Source organism: Syngnathus typhle, linkage group LG2 (assembly GCF_033458585.1).
Source record: "Syngnathus typhle isolate RoL2023-S1 ecotype Sweden linkage group LG2, RoL_Styp_1.0, whole genome shotgun sequence".
Lineage (NCBI taxonomy): Eukaryota > Metazoa > Chordata > Actinopteri > Syngnathiformes > Syngnathidae > Syngnathus > Syngnathus typhle.
Window position 1 is genome coordinate 23,296,979 of NC_083739.1, and position 22,329 is coordinate 23,319,307.

At 44.1% G+C, this 22,329-nt stretch overlaps 3 protein-coding genes across 10 annotated transcripts; all 3 read left to right on the top strand.

Moving 5' to 3' along the window:
- Positions 1 to 81: 81 nt before the first annotated feature.
- Positions 82 to 6,108, top strand: arhgef3l (Rho guanine nucleotide exchange factor (GEF) 3, like). 6 transcript variants are annotated; one of them, XM_061272713.1, is made up of 13 exons: positions 82 to 356; positions 520 to 571; positions 630 to 680; positions 1,608 to 1,673; positions 1,774 to 1,881; positions 1,953 to 2,111; positions 2,315 to 2,377; positions 3,548 to 3,644; positions 3,800 to 3,876; positions 3,988 to 4,245; positions 4,610 to 4,780; positions 5,009 to 5,201; positions 5,698 to 6,108. In XM_061272713.1, exons 2-13 carry the CDS (start codon positions 539 to 541, stop codon positions 5,937 to 5,939), a joined length of 1,518 nt encoding a protein of 505 aa, XP_061128697.1. In that variant the 5' UTR covers positions 82 to 356; positions 520 to 538; the 3' UTR covers positions 5,940 to 6,108. The 6 variants fall into 6 exon arrangements, with proteins under 6 accessions (XP_061128697.1, XP_061128696.1, XP_061128700.1 ...); XM_061272712.1 differs by having other exon boundaries at positions 529 to 571; XM_061272716.1 differs by lacking the exon at positions 630 to 680.
- A 149-nt stretch (positions 6,109 to 6,257) lies between these two features.
- usp21 (ubiquitin specific peptidase 21) lies at positions 6,258 to 15,074 on the top strand. 2 transcript variants are annotated; one of them, XM_061272719.1, is made up of 12 exons: positions 6,258 to 6,640; positions 6,906 to 7,232; positions 7,979 to 8,035; positions 8,108 to 8,225; positions 8,298 to 8,412; positions 11,481 to 11,600; positions 11,671 to 11,735; positions 11,802 to 11,989; positions 12,833 to 12,911; positions 12,996 to 13,103; positions 14,361 to 14,475; positions 14,551 to 15,074. In XM_061272719.1, the coding sequence occupies exons 2-12, from the start codon at positions 7,077 to 7,079 to the stop codon at positions 14,636 to 14,638; spliced, it is 1,209 nt and encodes a 402-aa protein (XP_061128703.1). In that variant the 5' UTR covers positions 6,258 to 6,640; positions 6,906 to 7,076; the 3' UTR covers positions 14,639 to 15,074. The 2 variants fall into 2 exon arrangements, with proteins under 2 accessions (XP_061128703.1, XP_061128704.1); XM_061272720.1 differs by having other exon boundaries at positions 11,814 to 11,989.
- Positions 15,075 to 17,639: 2,565 nt separating this feature from the next.
- On the top strand, positions 17,640 to 21,707 carry LOC133150283 (transforming protein RhoA-like). Of its 2 annotated transcripts, none has more exons than XM_061272726.1 (5): positions 17,640 to 17,772; positions 18,476 to 18,631; positions 19,675 to 19,795; positions 19,880 to 20,010; positions 20,092 to 21,707. In XM_061272726.1, the coding sequence occupies exons 1-5, from the start codon at positions 17,698 to 17,700 to the stop codon at positions 20,260 to 20,262; spliced, it is 654 nt and encodes a 217-aa protein (XP_061128710.1). In that variant the 5' UTR covers positions 17,640 to 17,697; the 3' UTR covers positions 20,263 to 21,707. The 2 variants fall into 2 exon arrangements, with proteins under 2 accessions (XP_061128710.1, XP_061128711.1); XM_061272727.1 differs by having other exon boundaries at positions 17,739 to 17,823.
- Positions 21,708 to 22,329: the final 622 nt, after the last annotated feature.

Sequence of the window (22,329 nt, forward strand, 5' to 3'; positions counted from 1 at the left end):
ATCAAGCCTTTACAAAATGTACTCTCACTTCCTCTTCACAAAGTATTGCAGCTTGAGTTCACTCATCTGTTTGTCAGCTGCAAGTAATGTCAGATTCAAGTAGGTAAGGAGTTAGCCTCCTTACACATACACTTAGCTACAACCTCAAAAGGATGTGGTCAAGTGCGATAACGAAGCAAGCGAGGTGGAAGGAGTTTGCACTGCTGCCGAACGCCGCGGTTTCGTGCTACTACTAAACGAGTTGCCTTTTTTTATTTTTATTTAACATTTGTTTTTTGGGAATGTAATGGATTTGTGACAAGGATTTAATGACAGACGGTGGCAGTGAAAGAGCGCTGCGAGACGAGTAAATTCTGGTATGACTTTCATCCTTATGTCCATAACTGTTACTTTGGTATAAAAAAAAAAAAATTCAACTAAATTAACCCACTGTGAAACTTTGGTCTTTTTTATCCATTCACTATTGGGATGTGCACTTGTTTGTTTTGTATGAATATTAATTTGAACAAATTTTTTGAGGTTACACAGAACAGGTGAAATGCAGTCTACAACCACCTGTGACCATGCGAGAGTAAGTGTCAAAGTATCATATTTAAATATGAATATCAAACTGACATGTCTCATTTTAGAAAAAGAGAAAACAAGATTCAACCCCTGAACCGGTGATTCGAATCCCAGAAGTGAGTTGTCTCCAGCTCCCACCTCTTTAATTGCCTTACCATGGTGATTGTACGCTAACACTTTTCCATGTCTTTATTTGGCAAATCATCTATCATTGCCAACAACTACCTCTAATTTCTGCATTTACAAGAGAAGCAAGCCGTCCTCTTGTACTATACTACACAGGCACACTTGCAACACTCTTCCTCTTTGAAAGAGGCACACAGGAAATGAGAAGACCACGCCAAGCAGCGTCTCTTGTTCCACTTTCCTACGCTCTCATGACTATACGGAATTTGCCATTTTTATTTTTCATGTTTACTGTGGATATAAAATGACTACGCACACCAAATACAAGTTTTTTGTGATCTAAGAAAATAAGATCAAGGTAAATGATTTAAACACTTCTGCCATTCGTGTGACCTTTAACGTGTAGAACTCAAATCAGTTTTTTAAAACCGAGAGGATGTAAAAATAAATATTTTACAAGTTTGCTTATCTGGTGATAACTTGAAATAACGAAGAGTAGAATTTTTGGTATTATGACACAAAAGTTCAACCTTGTGTTCTTTGACCTTTGATATATTTGCTGGGATGGAAGAATTATGAACTCAGTGTTTGTGCAAAATATTCAGGATTCTGCTTGGAAATAAATGTCAGGAAAGCCTACTTAAACATCTGAAATTTAAATGGTAGCAGGTGTGTGCTGAGATGGATTTGAATTGTCATTTAAGTGCATTCGTACACTTATGCAAACACATCAGTTATGTTTACATCCCCTCTTGCTTACATTAAAATTCTTTAATGTATTGAGTTGCATCGGTTTTAGGTTACAATGGCGGGAAAAACAAGATTTTGAAAAAAATTATCTAGAGGTCTCTTTTTATCACAAAACCAGGCATTTGAGCTTGCGGTGTGTAGACTTTTGATGTCTCCTCTTTTGCTAGGACGAGGAGGAGGAGGTGGAGCAAGAGGAGTTTGAAATGTTGCCTGAGCACATAAATGACTCAGAGGTAAATTTTCCATGTTGGTAAAAGTTGAACTACGGAGCCACCCTGATGAAGCGCTGCTTTGTCACACGTCAAACGTGGACTCTTGTTTTTTACCTTGCAGGAGCCGAGCAACAAACGGGTCAAACCGGTGGTCAAGTCAAACAGCTCAACGGGGGTCATCTCCCCAGCCAAGACCCCTGCTCTCAAACGAATTGGACAGTCCATTTCGGTAACAGTGCTGAACACGCTCAGTGTACTGGTCCAGTAGACCAAATGCACTTCTTCCCCTTGTTCTCGCAGCGCTCCATAAGTTTTCGTACAGAAGCGCGGCCTTTGCCTACGCTGCCCCTGCGCTCTCGCACCAAGGGCTCATCTTTTCCACGGAGGCGCAACAGTCAGTGTTGGAGCGACACGGTGGAAAGTCACAACCTCACTGGCAAGGAGATCAAACGACAAGAGGTGAGTGAGGAGACGAGAGAGCTCAGCGGGTCTAAACAGAGCTGAACGTACGTGTTGTGTTATTGATGGCTATGTAAAGGATTGCGAAAGAGGATGTGAGCTCGAGCAGCAAGCTCAACTTCCTTTATTGAACGGTCCTCTGCGAGGGCTCACGCAGGATTTTTGCAAGTTGGGTGTGATGTGTGTCCTCGGCTCCTGTGCAGGTGATCTATGAACTGACTGAGGGGGAGCGACAACTCATTGAGGACCTCAGTCTAGTGAAGAAGGTACACAACCACAATACACTTTCTAATACTGTTTATAATATCTATCCATTGTGGTGACTGGTCTTTGTTGTTTCACTGGTCTCCAAAAAAACACTCGGTGGACGATGGCTGACACACGGCTGATTGGGAAAAGATTTTATTCAACCCATGTCAAAGTGATGTCTCTCCAAAAGTTAGAGTGGCCCCAAGAGCAAAGAGGTTTCAGCTCTCGACAGCCAAGATGTTCGCCCCAAAAAAAGCCCTCGCGGTTCTTGCTCTTGTTCTCGCGCCCTCTATCTGTTCTCCCCCATCATTTGTACCTCGTAAGACAACAGCTGCGGTTTGAGTCGCACTCTACTGGTTACTTCCGATGCCCTTAAAAGGGCATGGACAAAGGTCTTCCTGGTCACGGACGAATGGCCCTTCCATATTCTAAGTACCTACACATTACTGAAACTAGAGCTTCTCTGTACCGCAAAAATAGCTTATGGTCTTCTCACTGATGCTAGGTCGCCATTTAAGGTGACATACAGAGACGCATATAATCTAAAATTTACCTCACCATCCATTTCATGTACCGCTTAGTCCCCACGGGGGTCACGGGTGTGCTGGAGCCTATCCCAGCCGTCAACGGGCAGTAGGCGGGGGACACCCTGAACCGGTTGCCAGACAATCGCAGGGCACACAGAGACAAACAACCATCCGCACTCGCACTCACACTTAGGGACAATTTGGAGTGTTCAATCGACCTACCAAGCATGTTTTTGGGACGTGGGAGGAAACCGGAGTGGCCGGAGAAAACCCACGCGGGCCCAGGGAGAACATGCAAACTCCACACAGGGAGGGCCGGAGGTGGAATTGAACCTGCTCCCTCCTAACTGTGAGGCGGACGTGCTACCCGGTGCGCCACTGAGTTTATAATACTAATAATAATAATAACAACAAAAACATAATACAAATGCCTTAGTTCTCCATTATAGGCCCACTAAGAAGGATTGTCAGTATTATACACTATGTTTGTCGGATTTATATTTATGCTTGTCATGCATTTTTCCTCTCGGTCTTAAATACTTTAACTTTAACTTGAATAGGATTTATTAGAAAGGAAGTCATTTGTTCACAATTATCTGTTGTTGTGTTAATTGAAATCTTAAGTGTTAAAAGCACCAGTTATTCTGTGCTTGCCACCAGGTGTACTACGAGCCCATGCTGAAATTGGACATCATGACCGAGAGTGAACTCAGGCAGATTTTTGGCACTCTGGACTCTCTCATTCCTCTCCATGAAGGTGAACATCCCTCTCACAATAAATGGGTGCCTGCCTGTACGTTTAACATTCCTGCTTTGCAGGTCAGAAGGGAATTCATTTCTGCTATGTTGAAATGCACTGCATATCACTGAGAGGTAGTTTTAATATCCTACGAGTAACACTTTTGCTCCAAGATCTTCTGAGCCGTCTGGAGCGTTTGAGAGGGTCGAAGAAAACCGTGGGCGAAGTGGCTCCCACTCTAATGAATTGGGTCGGTATATTTTCTACGATCCCTCCCATGTGTTCTTCACATGTAGCCTCTCAAAGCCACGAGCACAGCTCTGCTCCTGAATTTCCGTCCACTTCTCTTTGCACTGCGCAGTTTCCTTGCCTGGAGGCCTATGTGACATACTGCTGCAACCAGGTGGAAGCCAAAGCCCTGCTGGACCAAAAGAAGCACGAGAAGCGGGTGGAACACTTCTTGCGTCTGTGCCAGGAGTCGTCGTTTAGCAGGAAACTGGACCTTTGGAACTTCCTGGATCTCCCTCGAAGCCGTCTGGTGAAATACCCTCTTTTGCTGAAAGAGATTCAGAAGTGCACGCCTGCTGAGCACCCCGATGAGTTCACATTGCCTGATGCAGTGAGTCAATATAAAGACATTATACAAATGTATGACATTGCATGGTTGTTTTCTGGATGGTGTGGATAGTTGTCATTTTTGTGTAATATTTTCAAACAATGTTAAAAAAAAAGGTAACTGATAGGATATAGGGATTTCCTAGGGCAGTTTTAGACACTTGCAGATATTTACAATATTAATAATTAATAGTAATAATAACACACAGGATTGAAAAATAGCCACAAAAATAACATATATAATATATAACATCATATACACAAATATGAAATATTCGAGAGCCATTGTGAGAGTTCCCAAGAAGTAGCCCAGTTTCTTCGGTTCCTGTCATGAAATAATAAAAATGTTTCTTCGTTTGTGCTTGTAGTTGGAAATGATCCAGAGCATTGTGGCGGAGGTGAACAAAAAGACGGGGGAGGCCGAGTGCAAATTCTATCGGCGGGGACTCACCTACCTTGAAGACTGCCAGCGGCTTCTAGAGGTCCAACAGTCACGTTTCCTCTATTGCCATGGCGAGCTCAAGAACAATAAGGGCCAGGTAACATCTTGTTTGCTTCTTCTTCAACTCCTTGAAGGTGGAGTGACACAAATGCAGCTGGAATGTGCTTCAGTAAATTTTCTTTTGCATTAGTACTATATTGGAAAAAAATGAGTGTTGTAAGACTTTTGACAATATTGTACACACAACCCCGTTGCAAAGGAGATTATGGAACTATCAACTGTGTGTTGTGTTGTGTTGTGTTGTGTTGTGTTGTGTATGTATCAGCGGCTGCATGTATTCCTGTTTGAGTTGGCCCTGGTGCTAACCAGACCGGGAGAGGACCGGGAAGGAGGTCATGTCTTCCAAGTCTACAGACAACCTCTTCCCAATGCCTCCTTAAACCTGGAGGTAATCCCAGATGGGGAAACGTGTGGAGGAGGTTCCTTCAGAGGAGCCTTCACGGGGGGCAACGACAAAGGTAAGGCATGGCAATAATTGAGTAATATGTCAAGTTGGCCAGTGAATTACTGACAGTGGCGTAGCCAGGAATTTTTCCAGTAGGGGCGCGCGCCCACAGGAAAGCAAATGGAACATCACCCACGCCGTTCGCTGATCGCTAAAACAACATCCGGGTTCGGGAGGCAAACGGTGAATGGATAACATCGCGCACATAGAATAGCGCAAGCACATTCGCGCAAGACCGAAAGAAAAAAACGGCATGAAAATGAAGAATCGAAAAAGCTCGATTTTTTTTTTTTTCAACCGGGGCGCAGGGAGTCCTAACCAGGGCGCCGCCCCAGCTCGCCCCGGCTTGGCTACGCCACTGATTACTGATCAGTAAACTGGTATTTTTCTGACCTAATGTTTGAAGCAACATAATCAATGCGATACCCGCCGCACGTCCCTGATGTAAATCCATATCTTTTTCTAACATGTTTTAATTTGACTATCTTTGTCCTCCTCTGCCCTCCTAGTGAAAAACTGTTTTCGTGTGAGCAGCAGGGGGAGCTCTAAGGCCCACTCCTACAGCCTACAGGCCAACGACTCCTTCAGTAAGCAACAGTGGGTCACGTGCCTCCGCCAGGCTATGGTCCAGTCTCGAGACAGGAAGGCCCAGTCGGTGGTGCTCCCGCCCCACTCTGACCCCACTCTGTGTCACATCGCTGATCTCAGCCTGAGTTGTGACACCGACATGGCCGACGTCACCAGACGTTGAATGACACCGGTAGCCGTTGCACGGTCTCTTGGGTACTCAGTTGGGATTATTGTTCTCTTTTGGGAAAACTCCACTAAAAGGATTTATTTTGTACAGTTTTGGAAGCTATGTTACTGAATGAACATTTATCATGTGTGAATCTTTGATAATAAACAGGCACTTAAAAGTTTGTCAACGATGGAAATGTGGTGTCCAAGTATAGCCGACAGCACGGACCGAGAAAAGATTAGAGTTGATTATTCTCTCTCTCTCTCTCTCGCTCTCTCTCTCGCCCTCTCTCGCCCTCGCTCGCCCTCGCTCGCCCTCGCTCTCTCTCGCTCTCTCTCGCTCTCTCTTGCTCTCTCTCGCTCTCTCTCGCTCTCTCTCGCTCTCTCTCTCTCTTCTCTCTCTCTCTTCTTTCTCTCTCTCTCTCTTTCTCTCGGTCTCTCTCTCGCTCTCTCCCTCTCTCCCTCTCTCCCCCCCTCTTCCCCCCCTCTCCCTCTGCTTCTTTCTTTTGACACTGGTGACGGGGCACGACACAGAAGTAGACTTTCATTTCCAGCCTACACACACACACACACACACACACACGCACACACACACACACGCACACAGTGAAACAGTAGACACATCCCCTCTATGCATTTTTAAAAGCTCAGCAGGTGATGGGAACACTTAGGTCGGGGCTCTTTGTTCGCAGATAAGCTCGGCCAAGTGATCAGGTGAGTCCAAAATGTTTATTTACCGAGGCTAATGACATTTAGTGTGTGTTTGTAAAGCTTGATTCTTTCAAAACTATAGTGTAAGAGCATTGTTTGATATTCCGCGTTTGTCAAAGGATTAGTTTGATTTTAGTAGTCGGGCTGTGATTCAATTTGCTTTGGTAACAAAAAAGAACCTTCATTCATAAAGGATCAATTGGATTTATTTGAGATAAAGACTTACCTCAAGGAGGATGCTCATTTTATACTTAATCTTGTTTTTCAGTTGCATTTGCCGAGAAAGGAGATAATACCTCGCTGTACTTCAATCATTAAAAAGGGGTGACTTTCTATCTGCGGTGAGGCTTATGAGTGACCACCATCCTGCCATCACCTTCACCGCGCATGTGAAAGAACAAGCTCCCATCTTGAGAGTCTTGTTAGTAGACACGTCAGGATGCCCGGAGCCGATGCCGCCAGCCAGGAGGGTTCTTGCAAGGCCTTGTGTCGAAACCTGGTGTCCCAGAACGGCCTGCAGAGAGAGACAGCTGATATCTCGCAGTCTGTCCTCTACACCTCCCTAATGGGGCTTCTGCTGGTCGCCGACAACGAGGTGTGTGCAACGTAATCATACATAATGGAACTAATCCATAATTTGTCTATTTGAGGATTATAAGAAACTGTATGAGGGTTGGCAACCTTAACGCATTCACTGCCAATGATGGCTGTAGACGTCAAAGATGAATTTTAACAGAGCTGGCAGTGAATTAATTGGATAGGAGTAAGTTTTACATCGAAAATCACATTTCATATGTATTTTGTTTTCCACTTGTATGTATAAAAATAAAACTACAGTGTTGCATTTGTGACTCAATGAACTGCTAAAACAATTTGAATTTGGTTGTGCACTGTGACTGGTTGTCAACCACTTGAGGTTGTTTTCTGCCTTTTGCCCGATATTTATAATTTTTACAAGAGTCTTCAAGTTTAGGATTTTATTGAAGAATAAACAAAGCAATTTATAATTGAATACTAGTTATTCATCTTCCCGAGTTACAGAGAGCCCCATATGGCACCCAAACTGCAGGTTGCCAACCACCGCTGTAGAGAATACACACATTGACATGCCATGTGTTTAAGCACCTGTCAGCACTCCATGGGCTCTAATAGGATGAATGTTTGTGGCTGACCTCCTTTTGGACTTTCTTGTTTTGCTAATGAGATAAGATGGCTAAATCTGTCCTAGCGTGCACATAAATAGACCCTCTGACACGCTGGGGTTAATGCAGACGCAAGGGGGTCAAAGGATGCGACGCACAGATTGGTTTCATCATTCTCATCTGATATTTTTGTTTTTAGAAGGAGCTCCTTGCATTAGGAAGCGGAAGGCTTGGTCTTAGAAACATCGGCAACACAGTGAGTAAAGCATTTTATTCCCAAAGCGTGATTTGGGGTCCACATGTTTACTGAGCTGCTTTCTTGCTGTAGTGTTTCTTGAACGCAATAGTCCAGTGTTTGTCTCATACTCGCGGCCTGCGGGACTACTGCCTCCTAAAGTCCTACAGACAGGACAAATTCTCCAAGGAGGAGCCAAGACTCACAGAAGGTAAGTCTATCATTCCACGTTTACTTTTGTATCCAGTCCTTTTTGCTGACTGTTATTCTCCTCCAAAACAAGCTTTCTCTCAGGTATTGTCTGGACTTTGGGATTCAAAAGAAGAGGACACCGTTGTGAATCCAAGACAGTTTTACAATACTTTCCGAGATGTTGTGCCTTATTTCAGTGGTTACAGGTAGGAATACCGGATATCAATATGTAGTAAACTTTATTGTTCACCACCGTAAGAAATGTCTTTACTTCTCTCATGAGGGGTATATTTTCTTTGTGTTTGTTTATTTGAGCAGGAAAAAAAAAAGTACATTTTGATGTTAGTCATAAGGTTTAGGTCAGGGATGGGCAACTAGTGGCCACTTGCAGGGATTGACTGTAGCTTTAAGTTGTAATACCACCAATCACCACTAAACAGTGAACATGTCTGAGGTGCATTTACATTGGGTTTTGCACTGCTGTATACTACAATGTCAATAAGCTAATATTTTTTTGCGGACTTGGAACGGTAACAGGCAAACATATAAAATATATCAAAATATATGCATATATATCCTGGAGGCGGGGCTCAAAGGCGAGCGTCTGGTGGCCGGGCCTTCGCTCATGGGGCCCGGCCGGGCACAGCCCAAAAAGGAAACGTGGGTCCCCCTTCCCATGGGCTCACCACCTGTGGGAGGGGCCAAAGGGGTTGGGTGCAGTGCGAGCTGGGCGGCGGCCAAAGGCAGGCACCTTGGCGGTCTGATCCCCGGCTGCAGAAGCTGGCTCTTGGGACATGGAATGTCACCTCTCTGGCTTTTCCCACGTCCCGGGGGAGGCGGGGGACATTGAGTCCGAGTGGACCTTGTTCCGCGCCTCCATTGTTGAGGCGGCCAACCGGAGCTGTGGCCGTAAGGTCATTGGTGCCTGTCGTGGCGGCAATCCCCGAACTCGCTGGTGGACACCGGCGGTAAGGGATGCCGTCAAGCTGAAGAAGGAGTCCTATCGGGCCGTTTTGGCCTGCGGGACTCCGGAGGCAGCTGACAGGTACCGGTTGGCCAAGCGGAACGCGGCTTCGGCGGTTGCTGAGGCAAAAACCCGGACGTGGGAGGAGTTTGGCGAAGCCATGGAGAATGACTTCCGGACGGCTTCGAGGAAATTCTGGTCCACCATCCGGCGTCTCAGGAGGGGGAAGCAGTGCAACGTCAACACTGTTTACAGTGGAGATGGCGTGCTGCTGACCTCGACTCGGGACGTCGTGTGTCGGTAGGGAGAATACTTCGAAGACCTCCTCAATTCCACCAACACGCCTTCCATTGTGAAAGCAGGGCCTGGGGACTCTGAGGCGGACTCTCCAATCTCTGGGGTCGAAGTCACTGAGGTAGTTAAAAAACTCCTCAGTGGCAAGGCCCCGGGGGTGGATGAGATCCGCCCGGATTTCTTAAGGGCTCTGGATGTTGTGGGGCTCTCATGACTGACACGTCTCTACAACATCGCGTGGACATCGGGGACAATGCCTCTGGATTGGCAAACTGGGGTGGTGGTTCCCCTCTTTAAGAAGGGGGACCGGAGGGTGTGTTCCAATTACAGGGGATTTACACTCTTCAGCCTCCCTGGTAAGGTCTATTCAGGGGTGCTGGAGAGGAGGGTCCGTCGGGAGGTCGAACCTCGGATTCAGGAGGAACAGTGTGGCTTTCGTCCTGGCCGTGGAACAGTGGACCAGCTCTTCACCCTCAGCAGGATCCGCGAGGTTGCATGGGAGTTCGCCCAACCAGTCCACATGTGTTTTGTGGACTTGGAGAAGGCGTTCGACCGTGTCCCTCGGGAGGTTCTGTGGGGGGTGCTTCGGGAGTACGGGGTACCGAGCCAACTGATAAGGGCGGTTCGGTCCCTGTATCACCGATGCCAGAGTTTGGTCCGCATTTCCGGCAGTAAGTCGGATTCGTTCCCAGTGAGGGTTGGACTCCGCCAAGGCTGCCCTTTGTCACCGATTCTGTTCATAATTTTTATGGACAGAATTTCTAGGCGCGTTGAGGGTGTCCGGTTTGGGGACCTCAGCATCGCGTCTCTGCTTTTTGCAGACGTCATGGTGCTGTTGGCTTTTTCAGGCCGTGATCTCCAGCTCTCGCTGGAGCGGTTCGCAGCCGAGTGTGAAGCGGTCGGGATGAGGGTCAGCACCTCCAAATCCGAGTCCATGGTCCTCGATCGGAAAAGGGTGGAATGCCCTCTCCGGATCAGGGATGAGATCCTGCCCCAAGTGGAGGAGTTTAACTATCTTGGGGTCTTGTTCACGAGTGAGGGGAGGATGGAGCGCGAGATCGACAGGCGGATCGGTGCAGCGTCGGCAGTAATGCGGACTCTGTACCGGTCCGTCGTGGTAAAGAGAGAGTTGAGCCAAAAGGCAAAGCTCTCAATTTACCGGTCGATTTACGCTCCTACCCTCACCTATGGTCACGAGCTATGAGTTGTGACCGAAAGAACGAGATCCTGGATACAAGCGGCCGAAATGAGTTTTCTCCGCAGGATGTCCGGGCTCTCCCTTAGAGATAGGGTGAGAAGTTCGGTCATCCGGGAGAGACTCGGAGTAGAGTCGCTGCTCCTCCACGTTGAGAGGAGCCAGATGAGGTGGCTCGGGCATCTCATCAGGATGCCTCCTGGACGCGTCCCTGGGGAGGTGTTCCGGGCATGTCCCACCGGTAGGAGACCCCGGGGACGACCCAGGATGCGCTGGAGAGACTATGTCTCTCAGCTGGCCTGGGAACGCCTTGGGATCCCCCGGGATGAGCTAGATGAAGTGGCTGGGGAGAGGGAAGTCTGGGATTCTGCTGCCCCCGCGGTCGACCCCGGATAAGCGGAAGAAGATGGATGGATGGATGGATGGATGGATGGATGGATGGATATGCATATATAAAATAGTGAGTTTATTTTTGTGAGAAAGTAATTTGAAAAAAGAAATTCTTGCACTTATTGTTGGTTCAACACTGTTGTTCTGTCCTTGAATGGTAATTTTTGATGCAAAACAATTACATTGGGTTAGGATAGTGGATGTCCCGTACATGCATTAAAAACTGTATTATCAAAAACAAAGTATATCAAGAGCATTTGCATGTAAGCAGGTATTTTGTGAATATTCAAAATAATTTTGTCATATATTTTGTGAGTAAATGTTTGGTAATATGTATTTGTTTGTTTGTTTGTTTGTTTGACTGTTTGTTTGTCTGTCTGTCTGTTTGTTTATTTATTTGTTTGCCTGTTTGATTTCTGACTTTCCTCCAGTCAGCAAGATGCTCAGGAGTTTCTCAGGTTCCTTCTGGAAAAGCTACACAGTGAAATCAACCGCAAGCCCTACATTCAAAGACCACTAAAGGACCCAGAGCAAAAATATGCCAGATTTAGGTGAGAATGCAAAGTTTTTCATAAAGTCAGGACTCTTGTATGAGTCCATTCATTTGAAACCCCTCATTAGGATATCTGAGGAGGCAGCCGCAACATGGAAGAAGCACTTAGAGAACGACGACAGCAAAATCGTCGGTAAGAAGCCCACTGGCATCATCTTTTGCCTGCTTGACAGCTGAACTGCCTTTGCCCTCCTGACAGATCTATTCTCAGGCCAGCTGCGCAGCTCGCTACACTGCTCCGTGTGCTCGCACTACTCCAACACGTTCGACGTGTTCTGCGACCTGTCGCTGCCCATCCCAAAACACAGCACTAGCGGAAATGTGACGCTCAAGGAGTGCCTGGACTACTTCTCGCAAGAGGAGAGACTGAACAAAGAGAATTCACCTGTGAGTTTATGGAGAATCTAACAGGAATGACTCGTGATTTGTTCTGTATTTTGCAAATTTCCAGTTAAATATGAATAAAATATATACCCACACCATGGGTGGGGATAGAGATAACTAATACTTTTTAACAAAATTAACTGTAGTTGCTAATATTGTCCACTCGAGGTCGCACTGACGACCACTTCACATTCTACTCAAGATTTGCTTTTGAAGACAAAAAGTCTCCAAATTTGTGAAGCAAAATGTCATACAAAATGCTGTGCCGTGTTTGCACTGTGTGCGTGTGTGTGTGTGTGTGTAAATGAATTTCTCCTGTAGAAATATTTAAAAAAAATACTGAATATAAATGTCAGTTACCGCTTCAGTTTGAATGAGGTTGGTTTGCTAGAATTACTTTTTTTTCATGCACTGCCCCAACTTGTATGTATTTTCTAGTTTGTACGGTGTGATGAGTCACTTTACGCACTTGACAATGAAGTCTTGCAACTGTGACATTTGACCACTCACAACACCCTATGAACTAAATGCCACGGTGGCTTTTATAGCTCACCACTGAATGTGATTGCGCATGTAGACGTGTTGACATAACATGTGGCAGCCACACATTCCTGCTTATTTCACAAAGTCCATGCCAGCCTACATTCCACACATGTTACTACAGCCTCCTTTCAGAGAAGTCGGGTTGACTAGACCGGGCAGAAATTGTCATACCTGCAACCCACTCCTATTTCCCACTAAAAAATATGAAAACAAAGCAAATTAAGTGAAGAGTTATACATAGCTGCATAGAGGAATTTACTTTGAACCAATTTGTAACTTATTTTCAAATGTTGTGTGTTTCAGATGTGCGAGAGGTGTAACAGGCATACAGAGAGCACCAAGCGCTTGTCCATCCAGAGGTTTCCCAACATAATTGTGATACGTATCCTCAAGCATACATCTTATGAATCAACCTGCTGTGGCTTACGTGAATGATATCATTATCATACTTAACACGCTCAATTAGATCTGAACCGTTTCACAACGACACGATGGTCGATCAGTAAAAGCACCACCTACATCTCCTTCCCACTCACCAACCTTGACCTCGGGCCCTACGGTCCTGTTGACTGTGGTAAGACTTCTGTTTATGTGTGGGTTAACTATGTGGAGAGCTGTCGAAATTAATTGATTAATCGACGAGTAATTGAGGATCAAATTTATTGACAGCTATTTTTAAAATCAAGTAATCATTTAGCCCCACTTTTTAAACTGGGTATGGTCCAAATCTTCTAATGTCAGCCTCTCAACAGCAGTTATTCATTATTCATTATTTTTTGTAAGCTGTCATAAAAAACTAATTATCTTTTGTGTTTAATCAAAACAAGACATTTGCATACTAAATCTGCTTAAAACAATAATCGCACCCGTAGCTGAATCAGTTTCAAAATATTTAGTGAGTATGTTAATCCCTTTTGTCTGATATTGTTTATTGCAGTGGTTCTTAACCTTGTTGGAGGTACCGAACCCTACCAGTTTCATATGCGCATTCAACGAACCCCTCATTAGTGATAAAATATCCTTTTTAAATTCAAGACAGATATTTTTTACTGGTGCACAAAATGAGCCATGCATGAACAAAACCAACACAATGCATGAACTCACAACAGATTACATACTGGCAATTCAGAATTCACACAAAAAATCAGGTTTGTTCGGACCTCCTCAGTGGAGGCTCTGTCGAACCCCTGAGACCACAGGTGTAAAACTCAAGGCCCGGGGGCCAGATACGACCCGCCACATCATTTTATGTGGCTCGCAAAGACAAATTGTGCATCAAATTCGTGTGTCATTACTAGAATTGCAAATTGTCTTCACTTTTAATCATATCTTTTTTTTAAAATATTTGACCAGTTTTTACTCGTCTGATTTGAAAGCGAGTTATTTGTCAGTTTGTTTTGTAGCTTTTACTGTATATAATATGAGGTGCTCATACATTTATTTAGGTTGACAGTCATAATGGCCCTCCAAAAGAAGCTATGACTACAATGCGGCCCGTGAAAAAAAAAAGAATTTGAGACCGACTCACCAAACCCCCAGGTTAAGAACCACTGATTTAATGGTTTTGTAATACACGTTCATGCCAAATGAAATTTTATCTGACTGTCGGTGAAAAATCGAAAGCCTAATTGATTCTAAAATATTCGATAGTGACAACCCTGTGTCACTGTAGTTGAATTTGTGTAACAAAAGAAAAGTACACATCCAGTGTTTACATTGTCTGAAATATAAAGCAGTCCAACAGAGTTTTTTTTTTTTAACTTTTATCTCTAAGAATTAGAAAGTGACTGAGCTGAAAGAATCATCTTTGCATCTCTGTCTGTCCCTAAAGAAGCAGTATTGTATGACTTATATGCAATATGTAACCACGTGGGGACTGTCAACATGGGCCACTACACAGCCTGTTGTTCCGATGAGAACGGATGGTGTTACTACAATGACTCCAGGTGGGACTGCCTTAAAAATATCTGTATCGATGCAACTTTCGCTCTTCTCATACTTAATTTATTTTCTACCCACAGTGTGTCAGCAGTTTCTGAGACCCAGCTTCAGACCAATCAAGCCTATGTGTTGTTCTACCAGCGCAACAACATCACTACAAGGAAATAGACCCCTGAAAACCAGACTTTTTTTTTATCACCAATAACCATAGAAACCAACTAAGTGCAACCAAGCTTGCAGTTATAAACTTTTCAATCACAAGGTCTAAAAAGCAGATTAGATAACCACAAAGGGGGGGGGGGGGGGGTTGGTTTTGTCAAGGAGAAGAATCTGAAGAGAGGGCTAAGACAGCTTAGCTGCCTTAAGAATAATTGTGCCCAAATTGAAAGGCCTGCATGTGAACATTAAAGCTAAGCTTTCATGATTGACGAGATTCAAGCTTGATAAACGACCACATCAACCACCTTAACTCAAGATCTCAAGGACACGGGACTATCGGACAATCGTTGTATAATACTTGTTTTATTTTGTTTCCAATCTCTGTGCCACAATTTTGTGGAAGGGGGTAAAAATAGACCATAGAAATAAAGGTATTTTTTAATTATTTTTTTTTTAAATAGATGTTTTAAAGTGAATTCCCATCTATTGTATTTTGTTCTGCTTATTCTACGTGAGGGGTCTCAAACTCCAGTCCTCGGGGGCCGCATTCCTACATGTTTTCCAAGTTTCCCTTGTTAAACACACCTGATTCAATTATCAGGCTCCTGCAGAATGTGAGGATGAACTGATCATTTGAATCAGGTGTGTTTAACGAGGGAAACTTGGAAAACATGTAGGAATGCGGCCCCCGAGGACTGGAGTTTGAGGCCCCTGTTCTACATAGTGTCATTGCTCCCCAGAAACCGAACGCAGCTAAATGTTTTTGCTATATGTGAAGTCTTGAGACCTCGCGGGGCACTGGCCAGGGATTTGGATCCTACGAACACAATTTTACTTTAGGCCCAATGATTTCAATGTCAGAAATTCAAAGTACCGTATTGGCCCGAATATAAGACGACCCTGATTATAAGACGACCCCCTCTTTTTCAAGACTCTAGTTTGAAGAAAGACTTTTTGAACACCAAATTTAATTTTTATACAGAAAATAATGACAGTACATCTGAAACAAATGATCCTGTCGAGCTCTTAAAAGCGGCTGTTCTGAGGACCACGAAAAGCTTTTCTCTGATTGTGAGCATTTTAAGGTGATCTTTTTGAGCTCTCCATCTCTGTACATTACACTCTGTGACACCATATTTCACAGCCGCTTTGCAATTGTTTGAAGACTCTGCCTCATTTATTACCATCATCTTGAAGATTGCATCATAACTTCTCCTCAGCTGGCCGATCTTCGACCCACTTTTCTCCAGATTGTCGCTACGTTTCTGTTGGGGGAAGGTATGCTCTTTTTGCCGGGTGTCGGTCAGAACACAGGAGGGAAGACGTGGTTCAGTTTTGATTGCTTTACTGAATTATTGGCAAAAAATGTAACAGGCACTGTCGCTCATAGGCACATGTTTGGTGGTAAGGATGTGAGAGCAGGTGTGTGTAAAAAGGTAAAGACCCAATGATTGTCACACACACATCTGGCTGTGGTGAAATTTGTCTCTGCATTTAGCCACATCCCCGAAGGGAGCAGTGAGTAGCAGCGGTGCCACGCCCGGGAATCATTTGGTGATCTAACCCCCCAATTCCAACCCTTAATGCTGAGTGCCAAGCAGGGAGCCAATGGGTCCCATTTTTATAGTCTTTGGTATGACCCGGCCGGGGTTTGAACCCACAACCTTTCAGTCTCAGAGGAGACACTACCACTAGGCCACTGAGCTGGTACATGGGTAAGACTTTGAGTGTGTGAATGTGATTCTTGTGTGTGAGATTATTGTATGAAGTGTGTGCGTGGGTGTGTGTGCGTATGCGGGGTGTGGGAGCTTCTGCAACAAGGCAACTGTAAGGCAACTCTCAACCTCTGACGCCACGCAACACGACGGCACACATTACATAACTGACTGGACATAACGGCTCCACTATACTAAATAACCGTAAATGAAATACTCTTGGCAACACATCAAACATAAGTCATCGAGACAACAAAATACATTTGCTGGCGACCGTTAGTCGCCGTGGCGCTGAGTAACGGCTACTCGTGCGATGCGAGGAAGAGTTAAAGGAGCACGCCGAAGCTATCAATCAAATGGCGCACACACGAAACAAACCGCGATCAGACAAACGGCACAACAGTAGACAGTAGTGACAATGAAATGGACATACTCACTTTGTGCCAAAGATGCACACAATCACAGCAACAGACTCATTCGATACCAGCTATTTTTTACCGCTGCGCACAAGCTCCAACAACCGCAATAAGCTAAGGTAACTCACGCGAGACTTAAGGCGCGGTGACGTAACTGTCCAACATTTTAACATCAACATAGGAACCTTTCTAACATTTTCTCCATTTTCTGTTATCGCTTCTCTTATTTTCTTCTCTTTTCTTTCTTCCTGCTATTTTTTATTTTCTTCATCGCGTTACCGCTATTTTTATTCTTCATGACAGCGGTTCGCTTTGGCCTGGGGAATTAAGTTCAGCATTCGCTTTAAAGATATCTGCCGCTATCTAGCGTTGTGAATGGGTATAATGTATGGACCCCGAATGTAAGACGACGCCCACTTTTTCAGTCTTATTTCAATGCAAAAAACACCGTCTTATATTCGTGCTAATACGGTACTGTAGCAACCATGATCGTTTTAACTATTGTTTTGTCAACATGAAACAGCATTTAAGCTACCATCACTTTACATCCAAAGTTATGCAAATATGGTTTTGAACTTATTTTATTCACGAATCACACAATATTTCCTTCCATCCATCCATTTTCTGTACCGCTTTGTCCACACGGGGGTCGCGGGCGTGCTGGAGCCTATCCCAGCGGTCATCGGGCAGTAGGCGGGGGACACCCTGAACCGGTTGCCAGCCAATCGCAGGGCACACAGAGACGAACAACCATCCGCACTCGCACTCACACCTAGGGACAATTTGGAGTGCTCAATCGGTCTACCAAGCATGTTTTGGGGATGTGGGAGGAAACCAGCGTGCCCGGAGAAAACCCAAGCGGACACGGGGAGAACTTGCAAACTTATTATTTTATAATACTGACCAAACGAGTTTTGCTTGGTGACGTCATACGCGCATGCGCTTGAATGATGGGCGGAGTCAAGCAATCGGTCAGGAAGAGGAGGAAAGGCAGACGCAGAAACATCAAGTGGTAACTCTTTTCAGCGTTTTCGAACTTACGAGTCTCTTGTACTGACTACAAGTACGACGAGGCGTTTTTGTTTTATGCTTTTCTCTTAACAGAACTTATCCGCTGGTTGCCGATTTTTTAAACTAATCAATCCACCATCCAAGCATTAGCCTCACTGCTTGCTTGCTAACGTTAGCGGGATTGACAGGCCCAGGCTACAGTATACTTTCAGACAGGGACACCGTACGGCAGTGCTTTCACTTCTGCGTCTCCTCTTCTCCGTGAACTGATTGTCGAACCTTTTTGTGTAACCGACCGTCATTTCTGCTCGACCGTCAGATAGAAGCAACAGATAGAAGCTGGACGTCTATTTAAAAACATACATTTTGGCGTGATAACGGATGTGACGATCACTTTGTTGCTTGGTCGGATAACATGATCGAAGACACGGAAGATATTTCGTATTTTTGCTTCTACTTTGGCACGTTTAGCTTCCGTCACTCACAGGGTGACACACTACACTTGCGCAGTGTAACTGGGTCGTATTTAAAGCAGTGTTATCGTTCAGCAACAACAACAATAATAATACTTTTGAGGCTTGGATTGCATCATACTGTGAACCCGCAGTGCTCCTGAGGCTCAAAAGAGGCTTGAAACAGACAACAAACTCTTTGTGGATAATGGTGCCATGAGCCTAACGTTGTTTCAAAAATATTCTTTTTAGATGGCTGCTATTAGAAAAAAGTTGGTCATAGTTGGAGATGGAGCATGTGGAAAGACCTGTCTGCTGATCGTCTTCAGTAAGGACCAGTTCCCGGAGGTCTACGTCCCCACAGTGTTTGAGAACTATGTGGCCGACATTGAAGTAGATGGAAAACAGGTGAAATAGCCCTGGAGCTACAAATCTATACGGTATTTTATCATGGTTAAAAAAACATTAATCGATAAACTTTTTGGGCAGTTCGTTGTGCTCTAAGGTTCCGCTTTGAAATTTTTGGGTTATTTGGGTTTTCTCCAGTTCCAAAAGCATATCTTTTAATACCCTGTATTGTCCGTGACTGCAGTGTGGTTTGTTTTTATACTGAATGTGCCCTGCATTTGACTACGACAGTCCAGCATGTACGCTGCCTCCCATCCACAGTTGGCTCGGATAGGAGCTGGGAATGAGCCTGACGTAACATTAACAGTTATTCAAATAACTGTAACATAAATAACACATTTATCAAACCATCAGTGTCATTCCAAATCATTAAATCCATCGAAATCTTTGTCCTTTGTGTAAACAACGCCACTTCTGCATGCAGCGCTGAGGTCGGACTCGTCGTCAGTTGCAGTTCCAATTATTCCACAGGTCTATGTAACTATATATAAACTATATCAAATAACTATAACATTAATACGTTTATCGAACCATCCGTGTCACTCCAAATCATTAAATCCATTGAAATCTTCGTCCTCTGTGTCAAAATCTCTGTCCTCTGTTTTATAAATAACTCCGGAAGTGAGTAAATGGATTCAGACTCATTGTCAGTGAGGGCTCCAATTATTCCACAGGCCTAGTGCGCCCTTATGCGGGTTAAAGTGAAAATAACATGTGAAGTGATCACCTATACTAGTAAGTAATGTTAATGATCAAGTAATAATGTGTTAATAATTTCACATATGAGTCGCACCCTCGGCCAAACTATGAAAAAAACTGCGACTTATAGTCCGTAAAATACGGTATATGTGGATGCTCAAAACATATCCCAATAAGAATGCTGATTTCCCCATACAGTGAATTGGTCATGTGTGTGAGGGTCAGTCAACTGGTGTGCAGCTGTTAGTCACGACTGTGACTGTTCTAGCTTTCCAGAAGTTGTATTAGCTATTGCTAACTAATTATATTTTTGTATGCTAAAACTTCTTTCATTCTTATTTCAGGTCGAACTAGCACTTTGGGACACAGCCGGTCAAGAAGACTATGACCGACTGAGGCCTCTGTCCTACCCTGACACTGATGTTATTCTTATGTGTTTCTCTGTAGACAGTCCCGACAGTTTAGGTACTGTTTGTGCAGCACATGCATGATCCTGAACCTTCACCACATTGTCACGTAAGTTGTTAATGCCTGTTTGTCTCCCGGCAGAGAACATTCCAGAAAAGTGGACGCCAGAAGTGAAACATTTCTGCCCAAATGTTCCCATCATCCTTGTGGGTAATAAAAAAGATCTGCGCAATGACGACCACACCAGACGAGAGCTGGCAAAAATGAAACAGGTGGAAAGATATATATTGTTGTATATTTTTGTTTTGTTGCGGTTGTGAAAATGTAATCACCGTCCCTACATTCTTCTACAGGAGCCAGTTAGATATGAAGATGGCAAAGAAATGGCAAACCGCATTTGTGCCTACGGCTACCAGGAGTGCTCTGCCAAAACCAAAGATGGCGTGCGGGAAGTCTTTGAGATGGCAACTCGAGCCGCGTTGCAGGCCAAGAAGAAGAAGAAGTCGGGCTGCATTCTGCTATAGACCGCGCCGCAACTGAAAGTTACCCTTTTAATACAGATGCGGAGCTTGCGTTGAGAATTTGATCTTGGGGAGGGCCCAAAACAAACTTGTACGGATGCTCAATTTCCGATCACCCATCGCTCATCAGCAAGCTCAGGCAGATTTGCCGAAAATTGATAGACATTGAAACCTTAGTCCCCGGTCTGTGTGTGTGTGTGTGTGTGTGTGTGTGTGTGTGTGTGTGTGTGTGTGTGTGTGTGTATATATATATATACATATATACATATATACATATATATATATATATATATATATATATATATACACACACACTAATTATCTTGGGTCTAATGAGAACTTTTAAGGAGTCAAATGGACGTATGGGGACGGAGGGGTTAAGTACATTAATCGGGGGTTCAAATGTGCCATGACATAATTGAAGAGGTCTACCAGCCCAAAGTTAACAGACATCTGACAGGTAAATAAGTGATGTTTTAAGTAAAAACAATGTCAACTTGTTTTTAATGATAGTGTCACCTACACATCGTGCCTTGAGAGCAGGAGTAAGAGGAGAGGAAAACGTAGAGAACTTGGATTTGTAGTGTCGTGTTTTACCCGTTATTGTTAGCCTTTGTTCTCACTCGGGCGCTATTCAGGGGGAGGCTTAAACCGAATTGGATGACAGCGAAAGAAAAAAACTGCAACTAAACAGTAGTGTGTATTGAGTTTATGGCTATATGGTGCATCATTTTCTCCAGTGCAGGTCTGCATGCAGTGAATGTGTGCATTGTTCTGTTGTCTAGTGCGTGGAAATGCATTTTGTGACACTGACCCTAAAGCCCTTCTTTCCATGCCAAAGTTACTCCTGAAAGCCATATTTTGTGGTGCCGGATGGTCTAGCAATTAACAGCCTCTTAAGAGTGATATTCAAACCCCCCACTTGATGAAAGACAGTATACAGTACATAAACTAGAGGTGCAATCAGGTTAATTATCTTGTGACTTTTAGGACCTTTGTGTGTGCGCCAGACTTACGATTTGATTGTTTTAGTCAGTGGTTAAAATCACGAGTGGGTGCGGTTAATAAATGGAATATTATTTTATAAAGATCATTTTCATACAATAAATTTTAAGCTGTACTGTATTGTCAATGTCCTTCCAAGGCCTTGTAAGGACATTTTAATGATGCGTCTACTTTTGACTATCGGAATCCTTTGTCACTATTCTTTTTTAACTTTTCAATGTTAACTGTAATTTTCTTTGTTTTATCTCAATTAATCCAGCTATTATTTGTTTAGATCATCCTCGGTTATAAGCATAGTGTCAAGTAATTCATTGAATGGGTCAAGCTCGGGGTGCAAGGTTTTTTTGGAGGGTGGGATATCAGATATATTATTTGTTATTGGACTGATTGCTTTCAATATTTTGTTTCCTCAAATAAAGCTGGTATTGGGGTTTCCTCTATAACAGGTGCAGGTTTTCTTAAAATGCGCACATGGAAATTTGGCATTTTATCTGCTAGTTGGCTCTCTGGAGTGCTTGCCCACCCATTACGTGTGAAATTCCACAACCAAGTAAATCTTTACTGCGCAGCCTTTTTACAAGCACAAACGTCTGGGACTTATGGGGTAACTCACCAGAAGTGACAAATTGGGCGACTGGACCTACTTCCTCACCGGGCACAGTGGCTCAAACTTCAATTTCACTTGACAGAGGGGGTGAGATTTAATCGCCATCGTCACAGCATCGCACGTCTCCTGAGAGATTTTAGCCCTCCGATTCGCTTGGCTAACTGCCCCCCCTCACTTAACAGAAAGCTCAACACTGCCCTCTGCTGTGATGTCCAATATCACATCCTGTTTTTAAATTAATAAATTTCACATATCAAACATTATACTGTACAAATGATAATGTACTATTTCACGTGCGACATGAGCAGTGTCTTATTTATGTTAGAAAGAACCACCACCCGCCAAACAGTATGATTAAAACGGAGGTCTTTAAAAAGACAGTGAGAACGACAATATGATTCGGAATCTTTAGATAATTTTGGCAGAAGCATATCACCAAACATGTTATCAAGACATTT